This window comes from Micropterus salmoides, unplaced genomic scaffold (assembly GCF_014851395.1).
Source record: "Micropterus salmoides isolate LMB-PRFRI ecotype aquatic unplaced genomic scaffold, ASM1485139v1 Ms_hic_scaffold_2, whole genome shotgun sequence".
NCBI classification, from domain to species: domain Eukaryota; kingdom Metazoa; phylum Chordata; class Actinopteri; order Centrarchiformes; family Centrarchidae; genus Micropterus; species Micropterus salmoides.
Window position 1 is genome coordinate 43,151,243 of NW_024041150.1, and position 15,927 is coordinate 43,167,169.

At 38.4% G+C, this 15,927-nt stretch overlaps 2 protein-coding genes across 2 annotated transcripts in view; one reads left to right on the forward strand and one right to left on the reverse strand.

Annotated features, from left to right (window-relative positions):
• The window catches only part of LOC119911602 (coxsackievirus and adenovirus receptor homolog), a gene marked incomplete in the record, with an annotated part of 454,111 nt that overhangs the window by 299,940 nt on the left and 138,244 nt on the right, over nt 1–15,927 (forward strand).
• On the reverse strand, nt 10,143–14,635 carry LOC119911596. The gene is made up of 6 exons (XM_038730508.1): nt 14,478–14,635; nt 14,126–14,207; nt 13,402–13,494; nt 12,685–13,140; nt 12,384–12,494; nt 10,143–11,733 (listed from the first exon to the last, which is right to left on the reverse strand). The coding sequence occupies exons 3-6, from the start codon at nt 13,410–13,412 to the stop codon at nt 10,788–10,790; spliced, it is 1,524 nt and encodes a 507-aa protein (XP_038586436.1). The 5' UTR covers nt 13,413–13,494; nt 14,126–14,207; nt 14,478–14,635; the 3' UTR covers nt 10,143–10,787.

Consider the following 15,927-nt stretch of genomic DNA (forward strand, 5'->3'; position numbering starts at 1 on the left):
AATCCAAACGACTCCTGCAGTCTTGTGTGTCCATGTTTCAAGCACCCAAAACAAACGCCCTTCTCCTTTAGAAACTGAATCTTGTCCTGTTGTGTCTTTCTTCTAAACTGAAAGCATTTTTCCAGAGTGTGATTGGTAAGATAGCAGAATATACATTTGAGCTGGTTACTGTGAGCTGTCATGTTTTCCATTTCTTTATGTCCATCCTTTGGTGCATTAATGCTGGTGGCAAATGTACCACTTTTCCCTTTCTGCTTAACTTGCATGGATAGCTTTGTATAGCTGGCTGGAGAAACATCATTAATATTTCCAAACAGAGGATCTGAAACAATTTTGACTTGTTTTTCAATGAAATTCACAAAATCAACAAACACTGCTCTGCTTCCAGTTTGTTCCAGTATGTCACATGCCACATTTCTCCACTTTTCCCTCAGCTTGTATGGGAGTTTCATTAAGATCGTCCTGAGGTTAGCTGGCATGTCCAACTCCTTCATATACTTTACATGATGTACTATATTGGAGCAACCTCGAAGGAACAAAGCAAATGACTGCAAAGCATTAACATCCTCAGGTTTTATTGAGGGCCAGTTGTTGATTTTGTCCATGTAAGCCGAAGAGATTTTATGTTCACTGCCAAAATGTTCAATCAAAAGCGTTTTTGCTCTTTGATAACCTGGTTCAGAGGGCATATGCTGACAACTTCTCACAATGTCTCTTGGTTGCCCTCTAGTGTACTGTTCTAGGAAGTACAGACAATCACTGAAATTTTGAGTTTTATCCTCAATGCAATTTTCAAAGGCTCTGAGAAAAGATTTGAAATACAGGGGATCTCCATCAAATACAGGTATATTTCTCATAGGCAGAGCAGAGGCTGTGTTTTGTTGGACCAACAGCGCGGTTATTTCATTTTGACGCTGCATGATGTTCAAAATGTCCGGAGAATTGATGGATGGATTATCGTCACAAACATCTTGCAAACCCGGTGATTGTGTATCTTGCCTTTGAAACACAGGAATGACATTAGGTATGGGTAGTTGTTTTACAACATGTTTGGGTTGAACACCAACAGGGACAGAATTTAACAAGCGACTGGAGGTAGGTTCAGAGCTTTTATTGGTGGGCACATAGCGTTCAGCATTCGGATTTAGTTCATATGTCCTTTGAGTTTCTGACCTTTTCAAGTAAGAATTCATGCCATCTGATGTTTGAGATGCACATCTTGACACTTTAGAGCCACACTTTGAGCTTACTTCCAGAACCTCCAATTTTGCATTTGTCACCTTTAATTCTGCCTCCAGAGCAAGTTGTTCCTTTTCTCTCCTTAAATATTCCCGTTTCTTCCGTAAGTCCTCTTGTTCAAGTCGTATTTGTTCCTCCTGATCCTCCAAAATATGCCTTTGTTTTAGAGCAGCCATGCGTTCCTGTAACGCTGCTCTTTCTGCTTGCACTAATATTTTTGCAGATGCACTGGATGAAGTCTTTGACAGTTTAGAACCAGCCTTTGAACGCGTTTCAGAACTTTATTGGATACACTGTCCTCAGGCCCAATATCAGTTGGATTATCAGGTGGTTTAATTGGAAGTTCATATGAATGGCCTGTGTTTGATAACCAACCTTTGACGTCATCAATAAAGCTTGAAAAACACTTTTCCTTTTGTTCAAAATATTTATCTTGTCTCTCCTTCTCCTCCTGAGGTATGTCCAGTGACACAAATGACAAATGATGTTGTTTTGCCTCATCAACACATATTATTTGATCCAAAAGAGACTTGACTGCATCAATATTGTCTGCAGAATGCATCAACTTATCCATCTGATTCATGTACGATTTGGCTCGTCTGCATTGCGCCGATCTCTTTTCCTGACACGTTTGCATAAAAACCATAATTCCTTTAGCAGTAAAACTTGCGCGTCTTCTTGTAGGAAGCGCCGTGTCGCTTGTGGCTTTAGATGCAACGTCAGACATTTTACCCTTTGTTGATGTTGGTCATGTACACACAGTTGCTTGCAAAGAGTGTGTAAAGCACATACCTTGTGGAACTTCATTTGTTGCGGTGGTTGCCTTTGTGCACGGAATTGAATGAACGCAGTAGCTGTTGTTGCACGCGGCTGTGCGCATCACCTGTGAAGGCTTTGGGCCTTTGCGAATTCAAATTGCAGCAAATAATACCCTCCACTCCGTAGTGCAGCTCCAGCGCTCCAGTAGCTTCACCGTTATCCAGTACGGTGTCCAGGGAAATTTTACACTGTCGGATGGGTCGTATTATTCGATGTTTGCACTGCATCCAGCCCCCTGGCTCCGTCACTCCTAGGCCCTTTCCTTTGTTTGTCTCCCACATCCAGGTGAGTAATCCACTTTCGAAACGGCAATTCAGCAAACGACAAGTCCAGTATCCACGCAAACCAACAATATATCCAGGGCAGGTTTTTTACTTAATGTAGTGGCTATTTGTCCATAAACTTAAACAAAAACAAATAATAACAAACTTCTCAAATGGCCACTTGAGGCTACGTCATGGTTAGGCTTTACGCAGGTTCAGAGGTACCAAAGCAAGATAATGTCCATAACAAGACTGAGTTTGAGGAGGTTTATTCACACACATAAGCAAGCTTACAGACATTTCTGCTGCCTCTCTCACGCTGGTAAAAACCATCTGCCCTCGTGCCTGCGGCACCTCTCACCTTGACCTACTTATGCAAATGAACATAACACCATGTGACCAACAAACGACAATGCAAGTAAAGCATAAATACAAAATAAACCAAATTAACTTTAACAAGAAAAGAAATAAATTGGGCTATAAATTAACTCAAACCCAAAATAAACAAAAATAAGAATATAGCTCCAACATATGGTATTTCGTTAGAATAACTGCACATTGTCAACAATTTAAAATTACACTTAACACTTTGTTGCTGCCATATCGCCAAATATTTCTTCTTCTCTTGCTAACATGTATTTGGTCTGTTGATGGTATTTGGCTGAATTCAGTCTTTGTATTCACATTATTCACTCTAAAACTAATTAAAAACACCACAAATGTGTTAGAACTAATCTTTGAGACAACGTTGAGACAAACATTCACACATTAAGTAGATTTTTTACTTACCCAGCAGCCGCGGTAAAGATGGTTCCTCCATTTTAAATGTTGGTCATCTGAGATCAACACATTAAGGTTCACCGCTCACACCAAGTAAAACCCACCTCTTCCTCTTTCTGTATTTCTGCTACTGATGAGGTTTTCTCTCAAGCACATAGCAGGAAATAGGTTTTACATTTAGTGTCAGTGAGTCTCAAAGTGAACAAAATAACAGATTGTGCAAAGTTTCAGACCGCTTTTAGTTTAGTTTACAACAACAAAGGTAAACTAAAGTGAAAATCTTAGATTATTTTAAATATAATATATAATATTTTAAACATATTTATATTTAGAAAATGAAGACACTCTAATATAGTATATTTTAATATGGCTGAAAGATGTTTGTTTCATTTTACATATCCATGAGTAAACTGAATGTTTATCAGTGTATTTTGAATGAAAGACCACAGCCTCCTGCAGTACAGCCATGTCACCACCTGCTGGTGCTGTGGGTGGCTTTACAGTGAAAGTCCAAAGAAAGATATATTCAAGAGCAAATCAAGGGTAATTTGGATGAGAGGCTCTCTTTCAGTCTGCATTTGGAGCTGAAAGAGACGTTTATGGATCGTTGTACTAATAAAAGCAATTCCAGTAGCTAATATGTGGTGGGCTAATAAAACCATATTCTAAAAGAGCAGTGTCTGAGAAACTTAGCATAACATCCTGCCACCTGCTTAGAGTGGCGCTGCATGGCCCGTGGCATTTTGGGAGATATAGTTTTCTTTCTATGTTTTGTTGCTGTGTGTGCACATACATAACCAGTGTAATTGGGTCACCCAGTGATGAATGAGACATTTGAGGCAGGGAACATTTATTTTATGTATCTTTCAGTGCAAGAAGAGATCTGATGCAGTCCCTGTCACATGTTGTATCATTGGAGGTATGATGGGGAAAATTAACATTATACAGTCATTTCAGTTTTATCTGTATAAATGTTTTGTCGTGGTGATTTTGTGGCGTGTCCTCAACTTGCTACATAAGTCCATTTGAGCTTTCCTTGGATAACTATGACCTGGACGACTGAGAATCCTCACAGACATTTCTACAATGAAGTGGATTCAGTATTAAAGGTTCAGTGTGTACTATTTCTAAGGATCTATTGACAGAAATAGACATAACTATGTTTTCAGTGGTGCATAAAGACCTTACATAATGAACTATTATGTTGTAATTACCTTAGAATGAGACATTTATATCCACATACACCGTCCTCTTACATGGACGTTGCCATGTTGCACCGCTATGTTTCTACAATAGACCAAACAGACAAATTGCTGTAGGGCGTTTCGTCACTACCGAAGAAGAAGAAGATACTTGGTCAAATGGAGAACTATTATGCCACCGTAGCTTCTCCTGCGCTCTTGCAAAGGGAGAGTGTGAGCGGTAACTGATGGTGTATTCTTGTGCTGCCGGAAAAAATCAGATTTTTTTCCCCTCATCAAATCGTTAGAAATAAGAGAAATAAACATGGGAATAAAGAAGTATCCAGAACAGAGTATAATATATAAGAAGACAAATAATAACAACTTGCTAGGGGTAGTTTATATGTTTTATAGGTATTATATGAAGACATTAAAAGAAGACCATATGTTGACAGTTTTCACAGCCTTTATGTTGTTGGATGTAGAAATTGAATTGATAGAATCTACAGCTCATGGAGAAAAAGTACAATTAGTTATTTTACTGCTGAATCTATATTTATTAATGTTTGCTTCTAAAAGCAAAATACCACATTCTCCCACATCACTGTGATCCGCTGGCTGATATTCTCAACCCTCACCTTTGAATAGAGAATAAACAGAGAAGTACACTTAATCTACTCTCTCTAACTAGTCTGTACTCGGGTCTAATCTTTGGGTCCACTGAAACTCCAAAAACCCTCGGACACCACAGAGAAACCAGGACATGTCTGTCAGCAGGCCACTTTGATCCAGTTATACTCTGGACCCACCTGCACGTTTACAGGTGGACAGAGGTTCCTGCAAATCACTCAGGCGCGAGATTTAAGACCACTTCATTCACTCTGTTCAATCTCACTCTCATTATCTTTTCACTCAATTACCTACTCATTTCTCACCGTGTAAATATTTAATTAAAAGCAATGGTAAAAAGCTAAAAACAAAGAAAAAAACAGTAAAAGTTACAGTGCAGTGTCAGTTATCAATCTACTAGTTAAAGGCCGTGGTAAAAAGAAAAGTCTTCAGTCTTAATTTAAAAGAACTGACAGTTTCAGCTGACCTGCAGTTATCTGGGAGTTTGTTCCAGATATACGGAGCATAATAACTGAACGCTGCTTCTCCTTGTTTAGTTTTGACTCTGGGGACAGAAAGCAGACCTGCCCCAGACGACCTGAGAGGTCTGGATGGTTCGTAACAAAGCAGAAGATCAGAAAAGTATTTTGGCCCTAAACCATTTAGTGCTTTATAAACTGCAGGATTTTGGAAACTGCCAGTCAGTCAGAACTGAAGAAGTCCTTTGGATGAGGGACGAAACGTCTTCCAGTAGCTTCAACCAAGTCCAGTTGCCCTTGATTTTAACCCTCGTTGGATAACTATGACCTGGATGACTGAGAATCTTCATAGACAGTCTGTTATTAAATTAGCAAATTGTTACTAGGTACACAAGCATTAGATAATTGTAACTACTTATTTTCCTTTAGACTTTGTTGAGTGAAAGTCTGATTCTAGTGTAAACCTCATCTCATTGTTTATTTATTATTTAAACACCTTGTTTTAAATGTCCCCTTCTGACTGGTTTTCTCTCAGAGTCCAGTTCATATCTTTCAGTGCAGTTTGTGTGAATAGCGTCAGAGTGGCATCGTGGAAAAATATCTTCTGTCATGTGTTTCCTGGTTGTCACAGAGACACCGCAGAACCTGACCAGAGGAAGTAAACCAGATGCATATAAAATCCTCCATGGCCTGGCCCCTCCACCTCTTTCTGAGTTTCTGAGTTTATGGTCCAACTCCAGTCGCCTCACTCGAGGAACATCCAGAGGGGACTGTGTTATTCCATTCAGGAAAACTGCGTTTAGTCAGTCAGCCTTTTCTATTAAAGCTTCAAAAGAATGGAACAACATCCCAACGTCAATCAGAGAAATTAATAGTTATAATGTATTCTGCTCATCATTAAAACGTTGGCTCCTTAGCAGTCAAACATGCCAGCACTGAACTTCCAACTTCCAACGCCGCTTTCTTGAGTCATCCTGCATGTTTTTATTTATTTAATATCGATACTGCTGCTTTTTAATGTTTATTCTGCCTCTTAAGCTTTGTACTATAACTGACTAATGTCTTGACTGTGTTCTTAATATTGACTCTAGTGGTTTTATGAACTGTAGCTTGTGCTTTTATGTTCTGTCGCCTCCAGCTGCATTTCTACTAAAGCTCTGTAGCGCATGAAATCCTTGTTGCATGTTTGTTTTGGCATCTTATTCCTGCTACTGTAACAAATATAATATAATATAAATGTTTATTGTATTTTTGCCAGCTGGGATTGGCTCCAGCCCCCCACGACCCTGTACGCAGGATAAACAGTTGAAGATGGATGGATGAGAAGTAAAGCAGTTTCATACTGTAGGGACTCTTTCCTCAGTAGAAGTAGTTCAGACACAGTTTGAGTAGAGGACGGGCAGACTGAATAATTTCAATAATCAATAATCTCCAAACAAGCAGAAAGCAGATGAAAGTAAAATGTCTCCTGTCTGATGGTGCGGAGGACGACTTGACTGACAGAAATGAGCAACATGAAGTCAGATCGTTATTCTTCTATATTTTTTATATTTTGTCAATCTATCCCAAATTTTCTACATTTCTACATTTTGGATTCACAAGATGGCGCCGCTCAGGGCAGCCGTGGTATTTTGGTGCTCTCTGTTTGTTTTGCTCATGTTTGTTAACTTTGCATTCTGCTGTGATACCCGGAGCGCTTTGAGAAGAGAAAAGCTCATAAACATCAGTTAATTACGACCTTTCTCGTGTCATCTGTGGAATTATTGGACATTCTGGTCAAGGCTTCACTTTCCACTGTTCATGCGGTGAGACGCCAGAGGAGGGAGAGAAGGTCCGGTGAGCTGATGCGACTACGCCGAAGAGGACACCGCTGCCGGCATGGCGCTCACTGGTGGGAAAAACAGAGACTTTTATTTATCTTCTGTTCCTCACAAAGATTCTGTCTCCACATCCACCCTGAAGCACTGCGCCAATCAGCTGTCTCTGGTGTTCACAGATATTTTTAACACCTCACTGGAGACATGCCGTGTGCCAGTTCGCTTCAAAGCCTCCACCATCATCCCTGTCCCCAAAAAACCAAGGACCACTGGACTAAACGACTACAGACCCGTCGCCCTGACCTCTGTGGTAATGAAGTCATTTGAGCTGGACCCCCTGCAGTTCGCCTACAGAGCCAACAGGTCTGTAGACGACGCAGTAAACATGGCCCTTCACTACATCCTCCAGCACCTGGACTCCCCAGGAACCTACGCCAGGATCCTGTTTGTGGATTTCAGCTTTTAACACCTGCTGCAGGACAAGCTCTCCCACCCCGGACACAAACTGTTTCAGACTCTCCCCTCTGGCAGGAGGATGCGGTCCAGCAGGACCAAAACCTCTCGCAACAAGAACAGTTTTTTCCGATGGTAGTGGGCTTCCTCAACAAGGCCCGGGTCCCCAAGCACACACACACCTATACACACTCCTGACCCCACACTTTAAAACAACGCTCAACTGTGCTTTATGTTCATGTTGTGAACTTTTGCACATATTATAATATTGTATTTTTTTGTATATTTGAATAAATATAATATATATTAAATATATAATATATAATAAATATAATATATATAAATTTTTTGATCTCCTTACTTTGGATATATTTATATTTATATTTCATGTGTAGCACCAATATATACCAAGGCAAATTCCTCGTATGTGAAAACGTACCTTGCAATAAACATTTTCAGGGGCTGTAACTTTCAAAACCTACATCGGATAGGTCTGATATTGACCGGGGGTCACCATGTGGTGGTCTGTTATCACTGTGAAGTGAAATGAGTCAGTGGAAACAGAAGTTTTTCTGTTTACATCAGTCTGAATTTAGTAAGCATTCTGTGAAAATGTAATATCTTCTTTAGATACTTGTGTTGACTTAAGCATTTATTTTTTCATTTATTCAGTCGTTTCTGCCACACCGATTGCATTATGTTCAGCAGAAGCTCACTTTTATTCAGAAATCTGCTGCGACACGATGTTACCGTGATGCCAAGAAAAAACATCCATTGCAAAACAGCGTGAGGACTCCCAGCAAGCAATCTCATGGTTTCAAGGATTTTTTTTACTCAAACATAACAGGTTCTCATAAATGGGATTACAACGTAGACAACCTGAGATAATACAACATGATCAAAATATAAATGAATTATTGATAAAATATTATTATAAATACAAAACAGTTTCTATAAAAATACAAACAATTTTAACAACATGTGATAATAAAAACTTAAATAATGACAAACAAAATTGGTTGGCTACATCCAAATCTAGATGTTCATCTGAGCTGCTACTTGATGCAGGAAGAGCATCAGATGGGTCTCTCGGGTAAATGGGATCCATAACTGTTGAATATGTAAGAATATGAATATAAGTAAACATTATAAGTCACTACATTCACTGTGTTGTTAAGACATGACTACTATCAACAAATGATTTTAAATGAAAACATACAGTATATTTCTAATTATCATTCTAATGAAGGTGACCCCCCCCCCATATTTAAGGTTTTTTTCTTTTTCATTTAAAAGCCCTTATTTATTACTGACCCATTTATCTCTATGGAACAGGTCTCGTGTTTTAGCCATCATGTTGCATTAAAACAACCAAATCGACAATTGGGAAAGCTGCTTTTATTCTTTTGAAAGAGCTATGTGCTGTGAATGTGAACAGAAAGTGTTCTGTTCTGAATATTTATTGTTGTCTTTGCTGACTGTATGCTGGAGAATTTGCAATAAATATTTAGTGTCAAAACTGAAAAAAATTATATTTTTATATCATAATGATCTAGTGAGTAAAATATGTGTGGCTTTCATAAAAAATTATAATAGGTAAGGTTGCACATGTTTCATGTTCACCCCCTCTGAATTCAGATAATATAGAGTTTTTAAGGGCACGAAGAAACCAGTGGGTATCATGGAGTAACGTTAAGTTAGGACATGTCAAACAAAGACACAGATAATTACAAGACCAAAGTAAATGTATTTTCGCTTCCAGTGTTTGCAGTAAACTCTCGCCCGTTGCTCGCTGAAAGGTCGAAATCGCAACGTGTCCCTCGTTTAAAAATGGCGGATATGTTTATCGCGAGATCTGGCAACTCTGACGTCTAAATTTCAAGTCTCGCCTTGCCAGTGGTCATCTAGCGGTTGAAAATAGTAATTGCATTTTGTTTTAAATTTAAATGAAAGTCAATGAAGGGAACGTTACAGCGAAAATAAAGACAGTTTAAATGTTTCAAACGTTTACTTGCATTTGATGATATGATATCAGGCACCTCAACAGCTGCATCGGATGAAAACTACATGTAACTTATTTGGTCTGAAACAGGGCTACAGCCAAGCCGTTGATATTAAACCACTGATTGCCTCTATTTCGCCAGGTGGGCTAAAAGCAGACTACACGTAGCCTGTCCAAATAAGAGCTAAATCGTTGCTACAGATAGACCATGTGAATTTAATGACACTTAATATCTTTTTGATATTGTTGACATTGCAAAAATAATGGGATATCAACCATCTCAAGTGCTGCCAGGGCAAAAACACACTTTTAATCATTTTTGACTAAAAGTGGGCTACAAATAGCCGGTCTGTCTAGGAGCTAAATCGTGTCTATGCACATGTGAAAGAAATGAAACAAAAAACTTTGTAATCACTGTAGTAATCACTACTTTTAACATACAAAGCACCCAATCCACATATAGAGACTTTAAAACATTAAAGACTGATGAACACACCGTGTTTGCATGTGCACAGTTTAAATTTATTTGGATTAATTAGTTATAATACAAGTCTTTTATCAGGTCAGGGGTACAGAAGAGAGCTTGTCCTTGAAATTGGTGTTACAGAAAATAAATCAAGATAACATTATAGAATTTAAGCATTGCAACAATGAAACATTTTAAAGATAGGCAAAACAGGTAATCCAGCAAAACCAGTTTCTCAACAAACTGTGCATGATGATAAAGGCACTGATAATATAATCCAATCTAAAAGTTTCAGATAATCAGTAAATACTAATTTACGTTAAATCTAAGTTTAACAGCCAACATATTCATTTGTATTAATAATACATACAATGAATCTCAGATAAAGTATTCAGTAATAAATGTCATATGCATATACTAATGTCATCTTAATCATAGCAAAAGTTAAGGTATATAAAATTTGACAAGGAACAAAAGACATACTGGCTATATAATTATTAAAAAGCTTTAAGAGTGAAATGGTTTACATAATAAGAATCACAGCTAAGTAAGAATTTCTGAAAGATACGCTGGAATGATGATCAGTGATCAATTTCTGCTGTGTGCAGGATTTTTATATAAAATGCATCTAAATCTAGTTCAAAGACTAGGAAAATGGCATACTGAGCGTTATTTTTCTTCATCTCAGGCTAAAAGGGCACAGCTCGTTTTCCAGGACAGCTCGTTTTTCCTCTGATGTCAGCTGACCTTTGCACAGGGAGTCATGGATCTTCTGCAATGACTCAATCTCTGACCTCCAAAGTGCAGCTCTGGCTCTGATGAGCTGTGAGACTTCAGTCTCGCTGCCTTTGGCCAGACTGATGCTGTCTGTACAGATGAAGTAGATATCTAGGCCAAGGAAAAGACCACTGACTGCGATTTCACAGAACCTGGCTGCCTTGGAGAGTGCAAGTGACCCTTTGACTGCTACCTGACCGATATCTGAGATTTCTGAGGCTGCCCTGGGCACATTACGTAATGTTTTACCTGCCTGGCCAGCACTTGTAATCAGCTCTTCACCTCTCCTCAGCTTAGCAGCAGCGTCAACATCATCCTTCAGTTTAGTGCTTTTTTTCACAATACCACGAACTTTAAGACCCAGCATGTCTACTCCCTTACCCACATCTTTCATACTTGGTTCTACATTGGGGACTGTTTGACTGGTCACGTCCTCCAGACAATCCTGGAGAACCTGCACATCCTTCATGAAGCTCTGGAAGACGTCACTGGCTCTCTTTTGTTGTGTATAGTTTACTCCGATCTCTGTGGCTGCGGTGACAACACTGTTGACCCCACTGGTAATTCCCAGCGCTGTCCCACCTATCAACAGACCTAGGGACACTCCTGCTGTGAAAGGAATTAATGCCAAACCAACTATTGAAAGCACGCCTCCAACTGCCCCCACTGAGCTGCCTGCCACACTGGAGATCTTTGCCCCCTTATTCATCTCGTCTAGCTGAACAGCACACTCCTCCAGCTTGTGCAGAAACTGCAGCATCTTGGGCTGTCGCTTGCTGAACTCACTGGTGAAAACAGAACATGATTTCCCCTGAAACAAGAACACCATCCGGAAGTCCTGGTCCATCCTGATAGAGAGCAGAGAGAAAATTTAAGCTTGCTAATCAATTAGTTTTATATAAATTTATTAAGTTTTTAGGTCGAATGTAAAAAAGAAGGCAAATATCAGCTCTTTGTAGATCTTTAGCGTCTTTTAGCTAATTTATTTTCTTATCTTCTCATTCTGTATTATTATTTGTGTTGTGCTATTACTAGTATTATTCAACAAGCTTTATGATTCTGTGTAAACATCAGTATGGCTTTATTTGTTTCTACTTGATGTGTTTGAGGTTTAGGCCTCTCCAAAGCTGTCTTTATCATTGATTGAATATATCGTTCAGAGAGAAATAATAGTCTTCTCAAAGACCACGAGGGCACAGCTGCTTTCATGCGTAGGCGCACAAGCAACAGGTTCCTCAAAATCCTTGAGCTGCTGATTTAAAGCTAAATGAGTAATTGTGCATCAACAAAGATGAACGTCATGTTGGTTTCCTCCAGCTGAATATTTTCAACTCACTCGAATATGCATATTTCAAGTCACCCACTTTGCATTTTTTGTTTTCCCATGGGTGTTCCACACAAACTTGCGTCTGCTTTCGTCTTTGGATTGAGTTAGTATGTATTCGCTTCACGTGATAAATTCACTTTGTATTCTATGTGAACACGTAGTAGTACTTACCTGATTTTTTCAAGCTGATTAATGTGATGAAGCATCCTTTGTATGTCATCTTCAGACAAATCCACATCGAGGTCTAACGTCGTTTCTGTAGTCATTCTTAAGGGAAAATCACTAAAAAGGGGACAATCACTTATAATTTCTTGCAAAAAGCACCTTGGCATTTTTTACTTACATAATTTAAAGTATTCTTTCTTTAAATTAATAATGTTTTGGTTTTTAATATATTATTTAAGATTCATATTTAATAGCTCAAGATCATGGTGTGCAAATAACAATAATAATATTAATAAGACCTAAATACCTTTTCTCTAACTTGTCACAGATGCTCTGGGTGGTCTCAATGTATTTGTCCAGCTGATATGACAACACTTCCACGTTCTGAAGTTTGGGAAGGAAGAAGACACTTGCATCTCTTTTAAACTTGAGGAGGAGTGGGCAGATTTGCCGTGCAGAAGAGATGACAACCTGAACCTGTTCACAGCTGATCCCTCTGGGCAGCTGTAACACTTGATTCTCCTTCTTGAACACATGAAGTGAGGTGACCGCCAGCTTCTCCACTGCATCCAGGAAGCAGTCCAGCTTCTTCAGGCCTCCCAGAGTGTCCTTTAGCACAGCAGTCAAGTCGTCCTTTATCTTCGTCAGCTCTGTCCTCCTTGCTTTGGTCCATTGAGGGAGGTCCTCACAGAATTGTGTAACTATGTTAATGTAGCTGAGTGTATCTTTGGTGTAGCACATTAAGGCCTCCTGTAGTTCGTCCCTGCAACACAAATCAAAAATGTCTGTAGATTAATCTGTCATCCAGTTAGTGAAACATCAAAACAAATAAAAATGATCCACTGAAGTGCATGAGTCAGTCTCATATTACCATTTTATTTTTTATTTTTTACAAAAGGTGGCAAACAAAAGATCAACACAACAAGACAGTAGAAGTATAAGTATAAAGTTTGAAATAAATAAATAAAATAAAAATAAACTTGCAGTAAAATAAATAAAAGCCAGGATACAAACAAAAGTTTACCGAGGTTGCATGGCGGATAGAAAAAGTGACCTCTTCTTCAGCGTAAGTGTCCGTACAGTTGTTGCTTTTATATTTGATGACCTGAAGCAGCGGCTAAGGAATATAGAGGGAGAGATGGTTAAATATAGGGAAACCATTCAGAACCTTGTAAACTGGTAATAAAATCTTCAAATGAATTCAATAAAAAGAGACCAGAAGACAGTGATGCTAAAATAGGTGTAATGTGCTCTCCTATACTTATATAAACTGAACTAGAGTTAAAAGTCAAGATGAGAGGACACTGACATATGAAACAATTTCTTTTCATTAGGAAGAGTAAGATATGGTCCAACTTTTGCAATATTTTTCAGGAGGAAAATGCAGTCTAATGGTCAATAAGACTTACTGAGGTTTAAGTCATTGTCTAAGATGAAACTACTGCACCTCAGGTGAATCTATTATATCAACCACTGGATCTCAAGGTATTTTTATTTAATAATTTTATTTATTTAAATTATTATTTTAAGAATTTTCTACTACATCTCAGGCTTTCTTTGACATATTTCCTATATTTTGTACAGTGTGCTGTAGAATTTTGTATACTACACTGCGCAGAGGAATATCCGTGTGGATCTGCTGTGACAGGAAACTGAAAGACACAAAATTACCATAAAGAGACAAAGCAACTACAAACGAGATGCAGAAACCTAAAAAGCTATAAATATTTGTTTTCTTATTTTCTTACCTTTTCAATATATTTGATTAACTTTTCCTGGCAGGGTTGGTCTTTCACACAACACCAAACTTAGCCTTCTTGTCCTTCAGCCCTGGAGGTATGAGAGCAGGAGTGAGATGAGAGGCAAAAACCCCTGATAACAAGCTAGTTTTTGAAAGAGGTTCTGGCAGACCCCAACTATCAAATGTCTAACTCCAGGCTCTAAAAGTTTCCTAGTCAGTCCCTCCAGTCCTCCTTCTTGCAGATTTGAGAGAGCAGGCCACTGAACATAACCTGGAATGAGTTAATTTAAACTGCCAGATTTCTGGATATCTATAATGAGGTGTGAAGGCAGTGTGGATGTAAAATAATAAACACTTACCAGTCCGGAAGGGGAGAAGAAATGAAGAAAAAAAGAGAGGAAAAACTCTTTTCTTGAGGCCACCTAAAGAGAAACTTATTTATTTTTTTTAAAAATGCTAAAAAGCTTTACAAAGTCTCACAAGACCCTATCTAAATGCTAGACTGAGCTCTTGATGATCAAAGAAGAAGATCCAAAAAGCCAACAAAGCAATAGGGTCAGCAACTTAAATAAAGAATTGGGAGGATGGACCTAACCCCTTTTCAAAACGTTCATTGGTTGCCAGAACATACATTAAAACCTCACGTCATATATGCTTCCTCTTTAGGAAGTGGTAGTAGTGTGGGTGCAGCTAACCCATTTGTATTTCAAATGTGGTATAATTGCCAGCTAAACATCATAGAATATATACATCAAATGTTCAGATATAGTTTAAGAATCAGTTTAGTATCTGATACAACAGGTCATGTCAAGGTTAAAGAGACCTTTGAATTAAATGATAGGTTGAAAACAGACCTGAATTACACTCAAGGAGAACCACATGTTGTTTTTCATGACCTAATAAGGCAAAAGAGTTGTTCATGACCAAGTTGTCCACCATTTTGTGCAACGTGGCAGGATGGGAAGATCCAAATCTGAGTTTTAATAAAGTTAGTGGATGTGTGAGCAGCCCTCAAAATTCTCAAAACATTATATTAGGGGCTGTAGTAATTAATTATGGTCTATGTGCAGAAAAACAATTGTAAAGAGTCACAAGTTTAAAGGAATTATTAGTTGTATAAAATGTTGTCGACACAGCTCACAGACTTGATACTGAGTGCGACATTTCGGGGAATTGGAGTCGAACAATTACTTCTACAGCTGTTTAAAACAAGGTTCAACTTTTAAGTAAACAAAGACAGGAAATGTGCGGTGATTAGACAGTTAGATTAAGCAAAGATAAGAGACTATTATAACTACGTAGCAATATGTTCATGTTAGTGTGTGTATTTGAATTGAATGTAATATGTTTTCTTCATTTGTGTTTCTATCAAATTTATAAGGTTACTGTAGGCAAACAGCTTAGAGGCTGCAGGAAACTGGGGAGGGTCTCCTTAAAAGGAAAATTTAATCTAAAGAAAATTACACAATGAAAATGAGGTGATACTTGTATTTGTGAACTCAAACAACACAGGAACCTAGTATACTAGGAGCAATGATGCAGATAGAAATCCACCATGTTGCGTATGTGGCTGTAATTGTGGGGGGTTTATATCTGAGTTAACACAGAGAGGCCGGTAGACTTTTTCCAGAGAGGTGGAGGAGGAGTCTCCAGTAATCTCTCTCTAAGCATTAGGAATTAAATCATTGAATCATCTAATATTAATAGAATGTAAAGTTAATGTCGAATGATTTCTAGAAGGCTAATCTGAGTGAATGTGAGGGTTTTGGATAATCTTTAGGATATTGGTAGGAGATTCCTTTGAGGACA